Source organism: Zingiber officinale, chromosome 6A (assembly GCF_018446385.1).
Source record: "Zingiber officinale cultivar Zhangliang chromosome 6A, Zo_v1.1, whole genome shotgun sequence".
Taxonomy (NCBI): Eukaryota; Viridiplantae; Streptophyta; class Magnoliopsida; order Zingiberales; family Zingiberaceae; genus Zingiber; species Zingiber officinale.
Window position 1 is genome coordinate 101,636,892 of NC_055997.1, and position 16,608 is coordinate 101,653,499.

At 35.9% G+C, this 16,608-nt stretch overlaps 1 protein-coding gene across 7 annotated transcripts; it reads left to right on the forward strand.

Annotated features, from left to right (window-relative positions):
• Positions 1–12,213: 12,213 nt before the first annotated feature.
• LOC121997186 (calmodulin-binding protein 60 C-like) lies at positions 12,214–16,121 on the forward strand. 7 transcript variants are annotated; one of them, XM_042551463.1, is made up of 8 exons: positions 12,214–12,471; positions 12,556–12,690; positions 12,783–12,861; positions 13,603–13,661; positions 14,076–14,569; positions 14,648–14,808; positions 14,890–15,076; positions 15,408–16,121. In XM_042551463.1, the coding sequence occupies exons 2-8, from the start codon at positions 12,593–12,595 to the stop codon at positions 15,944–15,946; spliced, it is 1,617 nt and encodes a 538-aa protein (XP_042407397.1). In that variant the 5' UTR covers positions 12,214–12,471; positions 12,556–12,592; the 3' UTR covers positions 15,947–16,121. The 7 variants fall into 7 exon arrangements, with proteins under 7 accessions (XP_042407397.1, XP_042407395.1, XP_042407399.1 ...); XM_042551461.1 differs by having other exon boundaries at positions 12,584–12,690; XM_042551465.1 differs by having other exon boundaries at positions 12,215–12,471; positions 15,411–16,121.
• Positions 16,122–16,608: the final 487 nt, after the last annotated feature.

The window sequence follows — 16,608 nt, forward strand, 5'->3', positions numbered from 1 at the left end:
TTGAAAAAGTAAATATTATATCATGTTTATTTAAAAAATATTCTTACGCCTTTCATTTTCTCTCCAATTTTTTTTTCGAAAAATTCACTTTCATTTTTTCATCATCAGTCAAAAGTTATGAAATAATACATTTTACAAAATTTTGTCATAATATTTATTATTATTATTTTAGTATTTTTCTTGAAATTCATGCAATATTACTCAAGTAATTTCTTTATCTCCCGCATTACTAATCTAAGACTAAGTCTTGGAACAACTTTCATTATTTTTTTGTGTGCAAGATTTATTTTTTAAATGACCCACCAAGAAGATTACAACATAGCATGCCCTCCCCTATTCTCCAATGAAGATCTCGGCTACTGGAAGGGTCGAATGGTGTATCACCTCAAGACACAAGTCGAGATATGGATGATCATCCAAATCGACCTCATACTTCCACTTGATGACACTGGAAAACTAGTATCATACTAGAACTGGGACATAAATTTGATGAAGAAGATCGAAGCCAACACCAAGGCAACATGTACTCTACAATGAGGCCTGACAAAAGAAGAACTGAATAGAATCAGTCTGTTTTCAAGCACAAAGGAGTTGTGGGAAAAATTGATCGAGCTACACGAAGGAACTTCTGACACCAAGGTAAGTAAGCATGATTTGATATTAAATAAACTATATAATATAAAAATACAAGAAGTGAATCGGCAAGCCAACTCCATGCCCGAATCCAAGATATGCTAAATGGCCTCCACACAATCGGATAAAGAATGGAGAATCATGACGTAATCAGGTATGCGATGAATGCTTTTCCGAGGAATACCTTATGGGTATCGATGGTAGATACTTACAAAGTATCCAAGAATATTTCAATTATTAGATTCGAAGAATTATTTTCTATTTTTGAGTTACACGAATAGACTAATGCATACCCGATCGAGAAAGGTATTACTTTGATTGCAGGAACAAGCAGAACATGGGAACCAAAAATTAAACGCCGAACTGAACCTGAGCACGAAGATGAATCAGACTTAGAAGAAAACAAAATCACCACTAAACTAGTCAAACTAGTTCAGAAAGAACTTAAGAAAAAGAAGATGACTCAATCAAACATGAAGGCCAAGTCTGGAGTTACCTACTTCGGTTGCAACCAGAAGGGACACTACAAGTCAAAGTGTCCAAACCAAAAGCAAAGAAGAAGGAAGGCCTTGAAAGCAACGTGGTCCAAATCCTAGGAAGATTTCGACGAAGAAGACAAGCAAACAAGCTTCCTTGCCCTACCGATACAAGCTTACATTGCCGAAACTGAGTCTGAGTCCGGAACTGGAGCCAAATCAGAAATAGAATCCAAAAGAAGCCACGGATCTGTATCCATTTTTGAAGGGTCTAACAACATTGTAAGTTCTCTATTCGCTGGTACTCAAGTAGAAGAATTACATAACTTAGTAAATTATCTAATGCGTAAACTAGCCAAATCCAATGCCCGGGTCAAATCACTTCAAAAGGAGGTAATATCCCTTAAAGAGGTGACTAATTCAAGCGGTTCAGATTGGAACTTCAACTCAAGTCCAACAACTTGAGGAAAAAAATTCCAACTTGAAAAGTCAAGTCAAGGAACTTAAGGACACGTTGGAACGGTTAACCTTGGGTTATAATAATCTTGATTTGATTCTTAGAAAATAAAGGGTCGTATACAATCGAACTGGACTTGGATTTAAGGCTAAACACAAATTTAAATCTTATCTATCTCTGGTTAACTGAACAAATAGAAAAATAGTCCAAGCATGGGTCCCCAAGTCTAACTTGATTAATCAAGTTGGACTTGGTCAATATTGGATCCCTAAGGGTCAAATCCATTACCTTGATAGACCCTATCAAGGCTATGATCCAGGGGGAGCCAATAGGAAAACCATATCATTAGGTAAATTTGTGTGATGTTTGCATTATTGCTTTTTATTATACATGCTTAGACTAGGGTAGATAAGGACTTGGGCTTGATTCACACTTGACTAGTTAGACCTAGAATTTTCAGAAAGGAAATTAAATATTTAATTTTTTTAAAAGGCTTTGTCTAGAAGTGGTTGATGATCCAATATCCAAGAACGCTTAGTGTCTCGCCACAGCCTGGAAATCAATTATTGAAATGAATATTTAATTGACTAACTGTTAAATCTTAGCCTAACTCAAATGTAAATCAATCCTTTGATTTGAATTTAAACTAAAGATAAAATTAACCATCTCACAAAAACCTTATAAGGCTCCCTGATTGACAATCAAGAAAATGATGAGATGAACTTAGGTAAAAAATTAGTTAAACTCAATTTAATAACTCAAACTTAAAATCAAATTAAAATTATAATCAATTAATCAACCTAATTCAGATTTAATCACTTAATCAAATGTAAACTAAACTTAATCAATTAACTTAATCACTTAATCAATTAACTTAAACTCAATTCAATTAAGTTAAATAAAATTAATTCAATTTAATAAATCTAAAAAGTATAATTAATTTAAAAGATATAACTAATTTTAAAAATTTAACTAATTTTAAAATATTAATTCATTTTAAAATATAATTCATTTCTAAAATATAATTAATTTTAAAATATAATTAATTTCAAAATATATTTAATTAATTTCAAAAGTCTAATTAATAATTAATTTCAAAAGTATAATTAAATTCAAATTTAAAACTTAATTATCTTCAAATGTTAATATTTACATTTAAATTTCAAACTTAATTATTTCAAATGTTAATTAACTTTCAAAATTTTAATTATCTTCAAATGTTCAAATCTAATTAATGTACAAATTCTAATTAATTTTGAAATTCAAATTATTTTAAAATTTAAAATTTAATATTTTTGAAATTTAAATTTAACCTAACTTATTACAAACTTAAATATTGTTCAATATCATAAATATCTTTCAAAGTCATAGATAAAATCAACTTAAAAATTAACTTAACTCCATCTCACACAAACTCATAAGTTGAATATTCTTGATAACATAGAATGAGTGAGATGAAAAATTAGTAAAATAAATAATTGCTTTTACTTTAAACATGTGTTTTAACTTTGAACTCTCATGCATGGACTCTAGGACCCTAATGTTGGTGCGGGAAGCATCAGACGATCGAACCCAAATTTTGATAATGGCAAATGGTTCAAAGTTAAGTCGTCTTGTGATCTAACAAGTTCATGGAGCTTGCAGGAAAGTCCTAAGTGGTATTTAGGTAAAAGTCATAGCTGCGGTTAGGTAGGTAGAAAACCCTAGGGGGTGGTAATCCTAGGTCATAGGGGGTGGTAACCCTATGCGGAAAGTCTTAGCGGGTCGAGAGCTTCAGGCAAAAGTCCTAGGGGGTGGTAATCCTAGGTGAAAAGTTCTGGTGTCGCGAACCAGGTGGAAGACTGGACGGGTCGGGAAGCGGAAGTCCAGCAGAAAGTCCGGAAGCTTCGAACACCGAGCAAAAGTCCAGTCGATCTGGAGGATTACCTGAGTGGAGTAGGTGAGGACGCTGTAACGCCCCACCTTCTACTGGCTAGGCTGTAAGGCCGGGGGTTACATTGTGCTAAACTGAACTATAAAGTGCGGAAAACTGAACTAATTGAAACTCTCTGCTATTCGCTGTAAAATTTGGAATCTAAACTTTCCATGTTATATCATACCATAGAACACTATTCTAAGCTATTTCATACTCGTTTCTATGAAATTCAACATGATTTGGAAGTTTCTCAGTACCCCCAATGTTCCATATGGTCAAGAAGCTGAAATCAGATGTTCCCAGCCGAAATCAGAGTTCCCCAATCGATTGAGGTCGGGACTCAATCGATTAGAACATATCAATCGATCCATTGATCGATTCAACGTGCTTCTGTGCACGGAAATCTCGTCTGGATCGATCGGCTGATCGATCCAGTTTGGCCAATCGATCAGTTGATCGATCCAGCAGCTCTCTGTTCGCGCAAGTTGCGATTCAATCGATCGGCTGATTGATCGAGGACTCCTCAATCAATCAGCTGATCGATTCAGCAACCTTCTGTTCGCGGGATGTTTCTCCCGATCGATCGGCTGATCGATTGAGGGCTCCTCAATCGATCAGCTGATCGATTCAATAGCGTTCTGTACGTGGGGAGTTTCTCCCAATCGATCGACTGATCGATTGAGTTTCTGATTTCAACAGAAAACCCACCCGAACTCATTCACAACTCACATGAATTAACTACAAGCTTAAAAATACTACTAGACATGACACTACTCATATTTTGCTATCTAATATCAAGACAATTAGTAGTCTAAGCATAACATAGTGCCTACTTTCACAATTCATGATACTTAACATCCTAAAAGTGCAGAGTAGTAACAAAATCAGAAATACTAAGTTTTTAGATGGGCTACTCCTCAAGAGTCTTTATTCCAAGTTCCTTCTCACATACATCTTGTCGCATTGCCCTCCAGCCTCCGCTAATCCATCTTCCCTTTACCTTTATCTGCAGTATAAGGAAAAGGAAACTATAAGCTTGGGAGCTTAGTAAGAACCATCTACCTCACAAAAACATACATTCGAAGAAATCATGCTTTCAAAGGATGCTATTTGAAATACATGCTGATGATCATGCTGGAAATGCTAAAACATGGCATATTAACATACAAGTCATGGCAATCAATTACTGAACATAAAACTATTTATTGTATCAATAAGAAAACTAAACTAATACATAAGCTAAGCTAAAATTGATGTTAGGTTAATGCTGAAGCTGAGCTATATTCACATAACTGATTTCTAAAGTTTTGAAAACTATTTTCATAAATAGATAAAAATAATACTCATGCTGCTGATGGGCCCGGCAACTGTACTTGCTATGCGCGCATCCCTAACTAGACCCGAGATAGCTAGTCCCGAATCTAGTAGGGTTTACTTGGTTATCTAAACCTAGGGACGACTATGGGAGCCCAACCCAAGGACAACTAAGAGTCCAGTACAGTGCCACTGATAAAAGTAAAATACTGATTCATAAGCTGATTCATCTTATCTTGTTCTTACTAGGTTATCTGAACCTAGAGCTAAGTTATCTGAACCTAGAGGTGACTATGGGAGCCCACCCATTGGACCGTAGTCCCATATAAACTGAAACAAGATTAAGCATGCTATTTAAAATGCTTCTATGACATTTAACTGAGCTATAAAAATGCCTACTGTATCATTTAGCTGTACGAGCCATTTTATCGAGCACTTGGTGTGCTCTAACTCTCCTCTCTATTAGGGGACCACCTCTAGGCACCCGACAATATCCAAAATCCCAAAACTGAAGGGGGAAACAGGTCCGACCCATCTAGAGGTGCTCACATAGACCCTAAACTTGCGAGGAGGGTCAAATACACCCTACGTGTCGAAAAATCTGCATATAGCTGAACTAAAGGCGTAAAATCATGCAATTGACTACTTATACTACAGGTGAGGGGTTACTTACATCCTGCGCTAAGTTTTCTTACAATCCGATCGCTAGGTTTTAGGAGAAGAAGATCTCTTCGGCGATCCTCTTATGTCTACGCGTTCTTCTCACGGAGGAGAGCGTCCTCGTGCCGGAGTTGTCGCCGGAAGGTGCTCCTATGACCTTAGGGATGGAACCCTAGGTCTCTTGAGGTTGGCGTGCCGAGAGGGTGAGGGAGAGAGAGGGCGGTGTCAGGTGAGGGTTTGAGGGAGAGTTGCCGATCCGAAATAATTAACTCCCACTTAAATTCCCTATTTATATTAAGTGATTAATACAACTCAACTCGATCATAAATATAATTTCTCTTCTCTTCTTTCAGCACACCCCTGCTGAGACCCCTTGGTTACTAAAGTCACCCTATAAGTCATAGGGTCCATAGGTCGCGGGTTCAATTTCCGCTTAGGCTATTTTACGTTTTTATTTAATTTTGCTACTTCTGCTACTCCAAAAATTCTATAAAAATATTCTAAAATTCCAGAAATTAATAGAATATTTATAAAATTTATTTGAGAATTTTCGGGCGTTACAGACGTGTTCCTCGTAGAGGGAACAGTAGGCGTCGGGTCGACCTAGGGTCTCTAGTCGGAAATTCGAAGTCAGACCCGGACAGTCCGATGACTGTCGATTATATCATTTATCATATTTCTGTGCTAACTTTGTTTTGCAGGGTTTGTGTTTGGGACTAACACATTTTGTAGGAACAAAGAAGCACATTTGACCTCAGATGAACAGTGTCCGAGGTGCCTCCATGGGACTTAGAGGCTCCTCGGGTGCTAGCCAGAAAAAGCCAGCGCAGCAGAGCTGAGGCGCCTCAGACCAGGCTGAAGGCACCTTGGACCAGGCGTTGGAGGTGCCTTGGACCAGCCTTGGAGGCACCTTCAATGGGATAAGGCACGACCAGATCAAAGTTGATCCACGCATGCGACTCGGCGGCCTGGAGGCACCTCAGACAGGCTTGGAGGCGCCTCCAGTACAGTATAAAAAGGGGGTCGAGGCAGCAGCTCAAAACAACACCTACCGAGCAATCCTTACGCTACAAGCTGCTAACGAGACAATCCCGAAGTGCTGCAACATCATCCCGACGACCCGGAGCTTCAGTTTTTCATCTCTTTGTTGTCGGTATTAATTTAATTACTATTTTTTCTGTACTTAGATTGTAATAATTCTCGTGATTATAGTTGTTGCCCAACATTAACGCTCAACGAATGTGGGCCTTGGAGTAAGAGTCGTCACAGGCTCCGAACCAAGTAAACGACCTGTGTTCTTCTGTGTTTGCCTTTATTTATTTTCGCTACATTTTCACTCGACACGTTTTAAATCGAACAAAATAGCCACGAGTGCTATTCACCCCCCTCTAGTGCTTTCGATTCAACAATTGGTATCAGAGCGGGGTCGCATTGATCTGGTGCAACCACCAATCACGCAAACTTTTTTCGTGGTGTTTTCGATTTTACGGAGCCAATTAGAATCTAGCTTAATAGCTACATTCTAATTATTTTTTTTGAATCGGTTTTAGCTCGAAGTTGGTGCAACACCACTCGAGCTCGTAATCTTAACTTTTATTTCCCGCACTGTTATTCCAAGACCTAGTCTTGGGATATTTCTATTTTTCTTTTATTTTTGCATACTATCAATGGCCCAATAAGAGGGATTCAGCACCGTTCGTCTCCCGTTCTTCACCGGAGAAGATTTCGGGTCCTGGAAGGGACAAATGGAGACCTTCCTCGAAATCCAATTCGAGACATGGATGATCGTCAAGACTGGATTGCAACTACCAACCGACGAAGATGACAAGCCTACACCCTGCGAAAAATGGGAACCATCCCTAATCAAGAAAGTGGAAGCCGATGCTAGAGCGACCTGCACCCTCCAGTGCGGACTGACCAAGGAAGAGCTCAACAGAGTTGGACCGTTCTCCAGTGCAAAAGAGCTATGGGAGAAGCTAATTGAACTCCACGAGGGCACCTCCGACACCAAGGTTAGTAAGAGGGATTTGCTATTTAATAAACTATATAATCTAAAAATGCAGAAAGGAGAGACAACAAGTCAACTCCATGCTCGCATATAAGACATCCTCAACTCCCTCCATGCGATCGGGCAGAAAGTCAAAAATTGGGATATTATATGGTCCGCTCTAAATGCTTTTCCAAGGAGTACATTGTGGGTATCAATGGGAGATGCCTATAAAGTCTCCAAGGACTTATCTTCCATTAGACTAGATGAATTATTTTCTGAATTCGAATTGCATGAACAGACTAATACACAGCCAACCGAGAAGGGTATTGCTTTGGTTGCAGTTACCAGTCGAACACACGAACCAAGATCACGGCGAAGAACTGAACCGGAGTCGGAAGATGAACCCGACTCAGATAATGAAGACGACGAACTAACCTCCGAACTCGTGAATCTTGTGAAGAAGCTCTACAAGAAGAAGAAGGACTTCAACAAGAGAGACCTAAAGAAAGCAGTCCGATCCAAGGAAAGTCAACCAAGCTCTAAAGTCAAGTTTGAGGTAACCTGCTACGGGTGCAACCAAAAAGGGCACATCAAGGCCAACTTCCCAAATCAGAAGGATGCAAAGAAGCAGAAGAAAAAGAAGGTGTTGAATGTGACATGGGACGAATCCTCAAAAGAAGATACCGACGACGAACTCGATCAGACGAGTCTCCTCGCACTGATGGCCCAGGACCAGATCGTTGTGTCTGAGAATGAGAACGAATTGGAAGCCGAGTCCGAGCGAAGCCACGGATCCGTATCCATTTCCGAAAGGCCTGACACCGCTGTAAGTATTCCTCGGTTAAACAATTTAGTTAATTACTTATTACACAAATTAGCTAAATCAAACCTTAAGGTCAAGTCACTTCTAAAGGAAGTAGCAGTCCTTAAAGAAGTGACTAACTCCAAAACCTTGTCTAACCCAGTTCAAACTAGAAATTCAACTCAAGTTCAAAAACTTGAGGAAGAAAATTTCAGTCTGAAAACTCAGGTCAAGGATTTGAAAAATACATTAGAACGGTTCTCCTTGGGCTCCAAGAAACTTGACCTAATTCTTGGGACACAGAGAGCCGTTTACAACAAAACTGGGCTAGGCTATAAAACTAAAAGAAAATATAGATCTTATCTATCCTTAGTAAACAGGCCTAATAGAAAATTAGTCCAAGCATGGGTACCCAAGCCCAACCTAATTAATCAAGTTGGACTTGGTCAATATTGGATCCCCAAGGATCAAATACATTACCTCGATAGACCATATCGAGACTATGATCCAGGGGAGCTAGTAGAAAAACTGTATCAATAAAAAGAACATAATTAAATTTATAATTCAATTTAAAATTTAAATTAAAATTCAACTTAATCAAATTCAAATTCAAATTTATAATTCAATTAAATAAAATTTAAATTGAAAATTCAGATTAATTCAAAATTAAAAATTAAACTCTTGCAAAATCTTAAAAATCCAAGGGAAGGCTCCAGAATAACTAGCACATCCAAACTTAATCCACCCGACTAGGGTAACCAAGAGTAGACTACCCGGCAGGGTAATTAAGGTTAAAATAAAAAGGTTAGGGTTAACTTGATTCACGATACTGGTGAAGTATTGGATGATAGTACGTTGGGGAAGCTTAGTCATCGTATGTCTAGGAAGATATGATTTCGACCTGGTGCGTTTGGCTAAGTGGAACTAACCGAAGCTACCATTTATGGATCCTAACTTGTTAGACCAGGGTTTCGTAGTAAGTTCAATGGGTAGGACTATTTGGAAAGCTTCGAAGGCATGATTACTTTAATGATGTCCTTGTGACTCACCATAGCCCAGAAGTTTATTCAAAGAATGTCTATTTGTTGAACCCAAAGCTAAACCTGAATCTAACACAAAGTTAAACCAAACCCTAAAATTGAACCATAATTCATCTCACAAAAATTATAGGATTCCCTGATTGAAAATTTAGATCGGGTGAGATGACTAAGGAATAGAAATTAAAAGAAAATCAAATTTGAAATTCAAATTAAAATTCAAAATTCAAATTCAAATTTGAAATTCGAATTAAAATTCAAAATTAAAATTCGTAATTCAAATTAATTAAAATTCAAAATTCAAATTCAAATTCGTAATTAAAACTAAATTAATACAAATTTAAAATTTGAAATTCAAAATTAGTAATTAAAATTCAAAATTCGAAATTCAAATTTAAATATTTTTCAAAATTAATTAACTTAAATATTTTTCAAAATTAAATTAACTTAATTATTTCTCAAATTAAATTAACTTAAATATTTTTCAAAAATAATTAACTTAAATATTTTTCAAAAATAATTAACTTAAATATTTTTCAAAAATAATTAACTTAAATATTTTTTCAAAATTAGTTAACTTAAATATTTTTTCAAAATTAGTTAACTTAAATATTTTTCAAAATTAATTAACTTAAATATTTTTCAAAATTAATTAACTTAAATATTTTTCAAAACTAATTAACTTAAATATTTTTCAAAATTAATTTAAATATTTTCAAAATTAATTTAAATATTTTTCAAAATTAATTAACTTAAATATTTTTCAAAATTAAATTAACTTAATTATTTTTCAAATTAAATTAACTTAATTATTTTTAAAATTAAATTAACTTAATTATTTTTCAAAATTAATTAATTTAAATATTTTTAAAAATTAATTTAAATATTTTTCAAAATTAATTAACTTAAATATTTTTCAAAACTAATTAACTTAAATATTTTTCAAAATTAATTTAAATATTTTTCAAAATTAATATAAATATTTTTCAAAATTAATTAACTTAAATATTTTCCAAAATTAAATTAACTTAATTATTTTTCAAATTAAATTAACTTAATTATTTTTCAAAATTAATTAACTTAAATATTTTTCAAAACTAATTAACTTAAATATTTTTTAAAAAAAATTAATTAACCTTTAATATTTTCTTCAATCCTAATACTTACTCAAATTTAATCACTTCACTTTCTTTTCATCAAATAGAATCCAATTCAAACACTTTATGTGTAGGAACATAAAGAATTGGATCAATGGATGTTGGATAGTGGATGCTCCAGACATATGACTGGAGATAAACTAAAGTTCACAAAGCTCAAATTAAAGAATTTAGGGTCTGTTGCATTCGGCAACGATGACAAACTTAAGGTAATCGGAAGAGGTAACATCGAACTCAAATCCGATTTCATTATTCAAAAAGTGTTGCTAGTTGAAAACTTTAACTTTAATTTACTCAGTATAAGTCAATTGTGTGATAGTGGTTATTCAGTTCACTTTACAAAATCTGAATGTATAGTTAAAAATATTGATAATCCTGAAATCATACTTAAGGGCACTAGGAGAGATAATGTCTACACCATTAACCTGCCAACATCCTCAATAAAGTGTTTTCTAATACAACAAGAGGAAACTGAGTTGTGGCACAGAAAACTGGGACATACTCACACTAGACTCATTGCAAAAATGAGTCAAAATGGCCTAGTTAGAGGTTTGCCCAAATTAAAATTTATTGAAAATTCAACCTGTAATGCTTGTCAACAAGGTAAACAAACTAAGGCAAACCATAAATTAACCAACCTTAATAGAACAACCTCAATACTTGAGCTCCTTCACCTGGACTTGTTTGATTCACATGGAGCCAAGTCACTAAGTAAAAATCAATATTGCTTGGTGATAATCGACGATTACTCAAAATTTACTTGGGTAAAATTTATAAAAAATAAAAATGAAACCTTTGAAGTATTTAAAATCTTCTATAAACTAATAAAAAATGGAAAAGACACTCAAATAAAAAGAATTAGAAGTGACCAGGAGGGAGGGATTTGAAAATCACAACTTTACTGAATTTTATGAAATTAATGGGTATCAACATGAATACTCTTGACCTAGGACTCCCCAAGAAAATGGCCTAGCAGAACGTAAAAATCGAACCCTACAAGAAGCCGCTAGGACTATATTAAATGAATACAAACTATGCAACCAATTCTGGGATGAAGCGATAAATACAACATGTTATATCCAAAATAGAATCTTAATTAACAAATCTCATAATAAAACACCCTATGAAATATATTATAATAAAATTCCTAATCTAAATTATTTAAAAGTTTTTGGATGTAAAGTACACATTTTAAACACTAAAGACGGAAATTTTCATCAAAAACATCTCTAGGAATATTTTTAGGGTATTCAATAACCAGTAGGGCATATAGGGTGTATAACAAACATACTCTAAAAGTTGAAGAAACAATAAATGTAATATTTGATGAAGATAATAAAATCACAAATGAAAATAATACAGAAAATCTTAACCCAATAATTATTAAAGATGATGAAATTCAATCTAACTCTAATAAATCAGAGGAACAAACCTCTGACCCAAATATAAGACTAAAAAGAGTAAGTACTTCTTACCTACCTGATTAAATTTTGGATGATCCAAATCTAGGAGTCAGAACTAGATTTTCCTATAGAAACCAAAGTCAGATTATCTTTATTTCTAAGATTGAACTTAAGACCATTGAAGAAGTCCTACTTGACTCAGAATTTTATATATATATATATATATATATATATATATATATAATCTTGAGTACAGGAGTAATAAAAATTGAGTTGTTGAGATCACTAATTTTAACGGTCGGAATATTCTAATAACGGTGACATGATGATTTTAAAGTCGTGAGGACCAGTTTGAAAGAGACAACAAATTATTGAGAGTTGGCACGCCCCGCACGGTTTCGTGCGTTGAGGGCCAACCGCCGGATCCGGGGGCGAGGCGAAGGAAATTTCATCCCAGTTTTATCCGAAGACACTCAGACGTAGCAGAAGACGAAGTCACGAGGTTGGGCTTGTGGGAAGCAATGGAGGAAATTTACGCAGGTTCGTGGGAAACAATGGGGGAAATTTGCCCCTTGCGCCCTTGCGTTGGATTCCCAGTAGGTTCCACGAACATTCTCCGAAGGATAGGTAGATTATCGTCTCTCGAGATCTATAAGTTTCTGTTGGAAATTAGTCCTTGTCTTGGCTATGGGCTTTTCTTCGAACTAACAGATCCGAGGGTTTCGATCGCGGAAAGCAGTGGCTGGAGATGGAAGGGAGGCAGAGCGAGAAACGGAGGTCGGACGCTGATGAGAGGGATGACTTACAGCTCCAGCCCAAGAGGGCAAAGATTCCAACTCTGGAGAGGTAGAAACTTCACAATTTGAGCAAAAAATGATTCTCAGCTTGAAATATTAGAAGTTATCGTTGAATTATAAGGTTAACGTTCTTTTCTGCAGTGCCGTTTTTGGAATCTCAAAAATGGATTATCTGCAGCGTCTCATCGGTCCGTCATTAGAGCCTATGCTTCGTAGAGTGGTAAGGAATTGAAAACCTCTTACTTATTTCATATCTTCGAATCAACTGCTCAACCTGTCATTCTTTAGCCCAACTGCCGAGTACTCCAACTCGGCACTCCGACTCACCCGAATGTCCCGAGTTCTCCTACTTGGCATCTCCTGTGTTGCCCGACTCAACTCTGTCTCCCAAGTCACCGTTCGGTCATCCAAGTCGTCTAGTAGCTTAACCTCCTTATTCATTCTTCAGCTCGGCCATCGAGTACCACAACCCAGCCAAGTATCTCAAGCAATCCTGACTCGGATTGGTGTTCCCGAGTTCTTCAACTCGGTTGTCTCTCAAGCACCTTGACTCATCTCGGTGCAACTCAACTTTCCGAGCATGATAATCCCAAACACGTATTCTCAAGATATGTGATCTCTGTGCTGACTATATAAGTCGGTTATTTGATTTCAATATTTCATTAGTAATTTTGTATTACAAAAACTACATTTCAATTATTAATCAAGTCCTTTTCATTTTTATTTTTGATAAAATTCTCTTGAGATGAATCAAATTGTGGTTATAATATTGTATGTACCCTTGACCCTTCGTTTTGTCTTGAGAAAGTTATTTACTCACTACCAAACTTACTAAACTGAGCGGTTTATCTTGTTTCTAGCAGTAACATGAATTAATTTTTTAGCTCGATTAAAGATATTTTAATCTTTTGCCACTTGGCCTTCTTGTCAGTTAATTTGATTCTGTTTTGTTGTTAAATAGGTGTATGAAGAAGTTGAGCGAGCCCTCAAAAATGGAGGTCTTGCTGGGATTGGCGAAAGGTATAAATATATAATTGTTGCATCAGTTACTCGATAGAAAATAAAGATGCATTGCAAATATTTCTCATTCCATAGTGGCCTCGAAGTAGAAAATAACCATAGTTTACAAGAATGCATAGTTCTGCAAGACTGTAGAGATGTATGCAGTTATTACATTTCCACTACAGATCATTTGTCAACTGCATTTAGTTCACTAAGTATTGTTCTAATCCATACTACTCGGCTTCAAGTGTTGTTTTTCTCTTAACTGGATGAGGTCTTCCTCGATAGATTTGTGCTTTATCTGGATGAGCTAGTACTTTTGTTAGTGGGATGCTACTGTTTAATGACAGCCTGCAACTTATAATCTGTAGGTGGAAAGTCATGTTGGTTTCCTTTTAATGAAACATCTAACATCACTCGTGGAAAAATCAGGTATGTGCCAAGACAAATTGAAGGGCCGAATGGAAGAAATCTACAGCTTCACTTCAAGACAAAATTATCTCAGCCTATATTCACAGGTGGAAATGTTGGTGGGGAAAATGGAGATGCAATTCAGGTTTTATTACGCGATGCAAACACCGGCCTTGTTGTAACCTCAGGACCAGAGGCATGTTCAAAACTAGACGTTTTAGTACTAGATGGTGATTTTAACTATGAAGATGGTGATAGTTGGATTGAAGAAGCTTTTAATACTCATAAAGTTAAACAGCGCGAAGGAAAGAGACCACTTCTAATAGGGGACTTGCAAGTTACATTGAAAGATGGAATTGGTACCCTTGGAGAGCTTTCTTTTACTGATAATTCTAGTTGGGTCAGGAGCAAAATGTTCAGGCTTGGTGTGAGGATAGCCTCCGGCTACAATAATGGTATTCGTATACGTGAAGCAACAACAGATGCATTCAGAGTTAAGGATCATAGAGGAGAAGGTAGGTCCAAAATCAATTGTCTATTTGCGCAGCTTCCTCATGAATTCTTAATAACATTTTTATCCAATGTTATCCTAGAATACAAGAAACGCCATCCGCCTAGCTTAAAGGATAAAGTATGGAGACTGGAAAAAATTGGCAAGAATGGCCAATTTCACAAAAGGTTATCTGAAAATGATATTTACACAGTTGAACATTTCCTTGAGAATTATAATCAGAGCCCCCAACAACTGCGCAAAGTAAGCTTGTGTTTGCACACGCTTGCATTCTACTAGGCTGATTATGTTTCACCCTTTGTCTCATAAATTTCGTGTTTTCAGATCCTTGGGAGTGGTATGTCAGATAGAATGTGGGAGAGTCTTGTGGCGCATGCCAAGACTTGTGTCTTAGGTGATATGCGTTATGCATACTATCCAGATGGAACTAGCAATCAAGTCCCCCATATGCACTTACAATCTTCACTTTTCTCAAATCAGTATTCAGTTGAAATGGGAAAGGCAGTGGGAGGTGAGGAACTTACTATTTTCATAATAATAGTTGTGCTTATTGTGCAGAAGATGGAACTTATGTCATATAGCAGGGATATTTTTTTTTAATTTCATATTTATGTCATAGTTTCTATTGCATTAATTTTCTAATCACACCTTTCTGTTATCTATTTGTTTGGCCACTAATCCTATATGTTATCAGTATCGATCCCTAGAACTTTGTCATAAATTCCTAAAACTAAAGCTTCTTCTAAAATGCTTTCCTTTAAAGTGTTATTCAAAATGCCTTTGAACTTGAAAACTTGAAATTTTGCTTCCTTAGGAGTCCTGACATTCTTTTTTTTCTTCAGCAGGGCCCATGCCTGCTCCATATGATGGAATTCAAGCTATTAGATATGCACACCTTCCTCATGATGAAGGTTCCCATGCTCCTATGCTGATTTCAAGGGCATCAATTGAGCCTCAAGAGAAGCCGGCTGACTCCACATTCCAGACCCAATTCATGGCAAGTGATTCTGCATATTTAGGATTCCACATTCCAGACCCAATTGGTCAATCCGTGGCACATCCAGGTCTACAAATGCTTAACAGCTTCAACATGGATGCTCCTTTCGAAGATGAGATCCACTTACGGAACCTTGGGAATGAGGACTTATTCTCTATATATAACATGGGTGTTGCTTCCACGAGTAGTCAGCACGACGACTTATACGGCTTCTCTTACATGTCTCCACTCTTCCATTTCTCCGAATTCGACAATGGTGGGAGTCGTGCATCCAATAAGGCTACTGTTGGTTGGCTCAAGATGAAAGCAGCCATGAGATGGGGGATCTTCATTCGAAAGAGAGCAGCTGAGAAAAGAAGAGTAGCACAACTTGTTGAGGTGTAAGACCTTCACTGATCTCTCAAAAGCTACATAGTGTATATATAATTGTTGTAGAATAAATTTGGTTTGGAGATTGCAATTGCAAATGGCACTGTAGCATATCATGTACCCTCTGATAATCTAAACTACTGTAGTTTTTCTTGCCCATAAGATAGTCAGCTGTATGTTCATTAACGTACATTTTTGTTGGAAATATCCCAAAGTTGAGGTGAACATAAAGTACCCAGCTAATATCTGCAACTACGGCAAGACTCAAGACACAATGTGTGGCTATGTTCAGTGTCTTTTATTTAAGTAAATTAAATAAAAGAAGATTATGAGTTATATAAATTTATTGGCACGTTGAACTATAGATGAGATTATTATAATTTTTTTAAAATTTTTAATTTAAGTAACTTTTAATTTTTAAGATTTATATTGAAAAGTAAATAAGTCAATTAGATAGGAATTATACAACAACAGCAACCAAGCCTTTTTCCACTAGATGGGGTCGGCTGTATGAATTCTTTTACGCCATTGAGCTCTATCTCCTATTATATCATCATCTATATTTAAATAAATTTTATCTTGTTTTATTGTTGCTAACCAAGTCTTTTTTGGTCTTCCTCTTCCTCGTTTGATATGCATGTTTATCACAGTTTCACATTGCCTAACTGAAGTATTTA

Excerpts from the sequence above, each read along its gene's own strand:
- LOC121997186 (XM_042551463.1), top strand. The coding sequence starts at position 12,593 with ATGGAAGGGAGGCAGAGCGAGAAACGGAGGTCGGACGCTGATGAGAGG. Across the intron at positions 14,570-14,647 it reads TAAGGATCATAGAGGAGAAG|AATACAAGAAACGCCATCCG; the intron begins GTAGGTCCAAAA and ends ATGTTATCCTAG. Across the intron at positions 15,077-15,407 it reads AATGGGAAAGGCAGTGGGAG|CAGGGCCCATGCCTGCTCCA; the intron begins GTGAGGAACTTA and ends TTTTTTCTTCAG.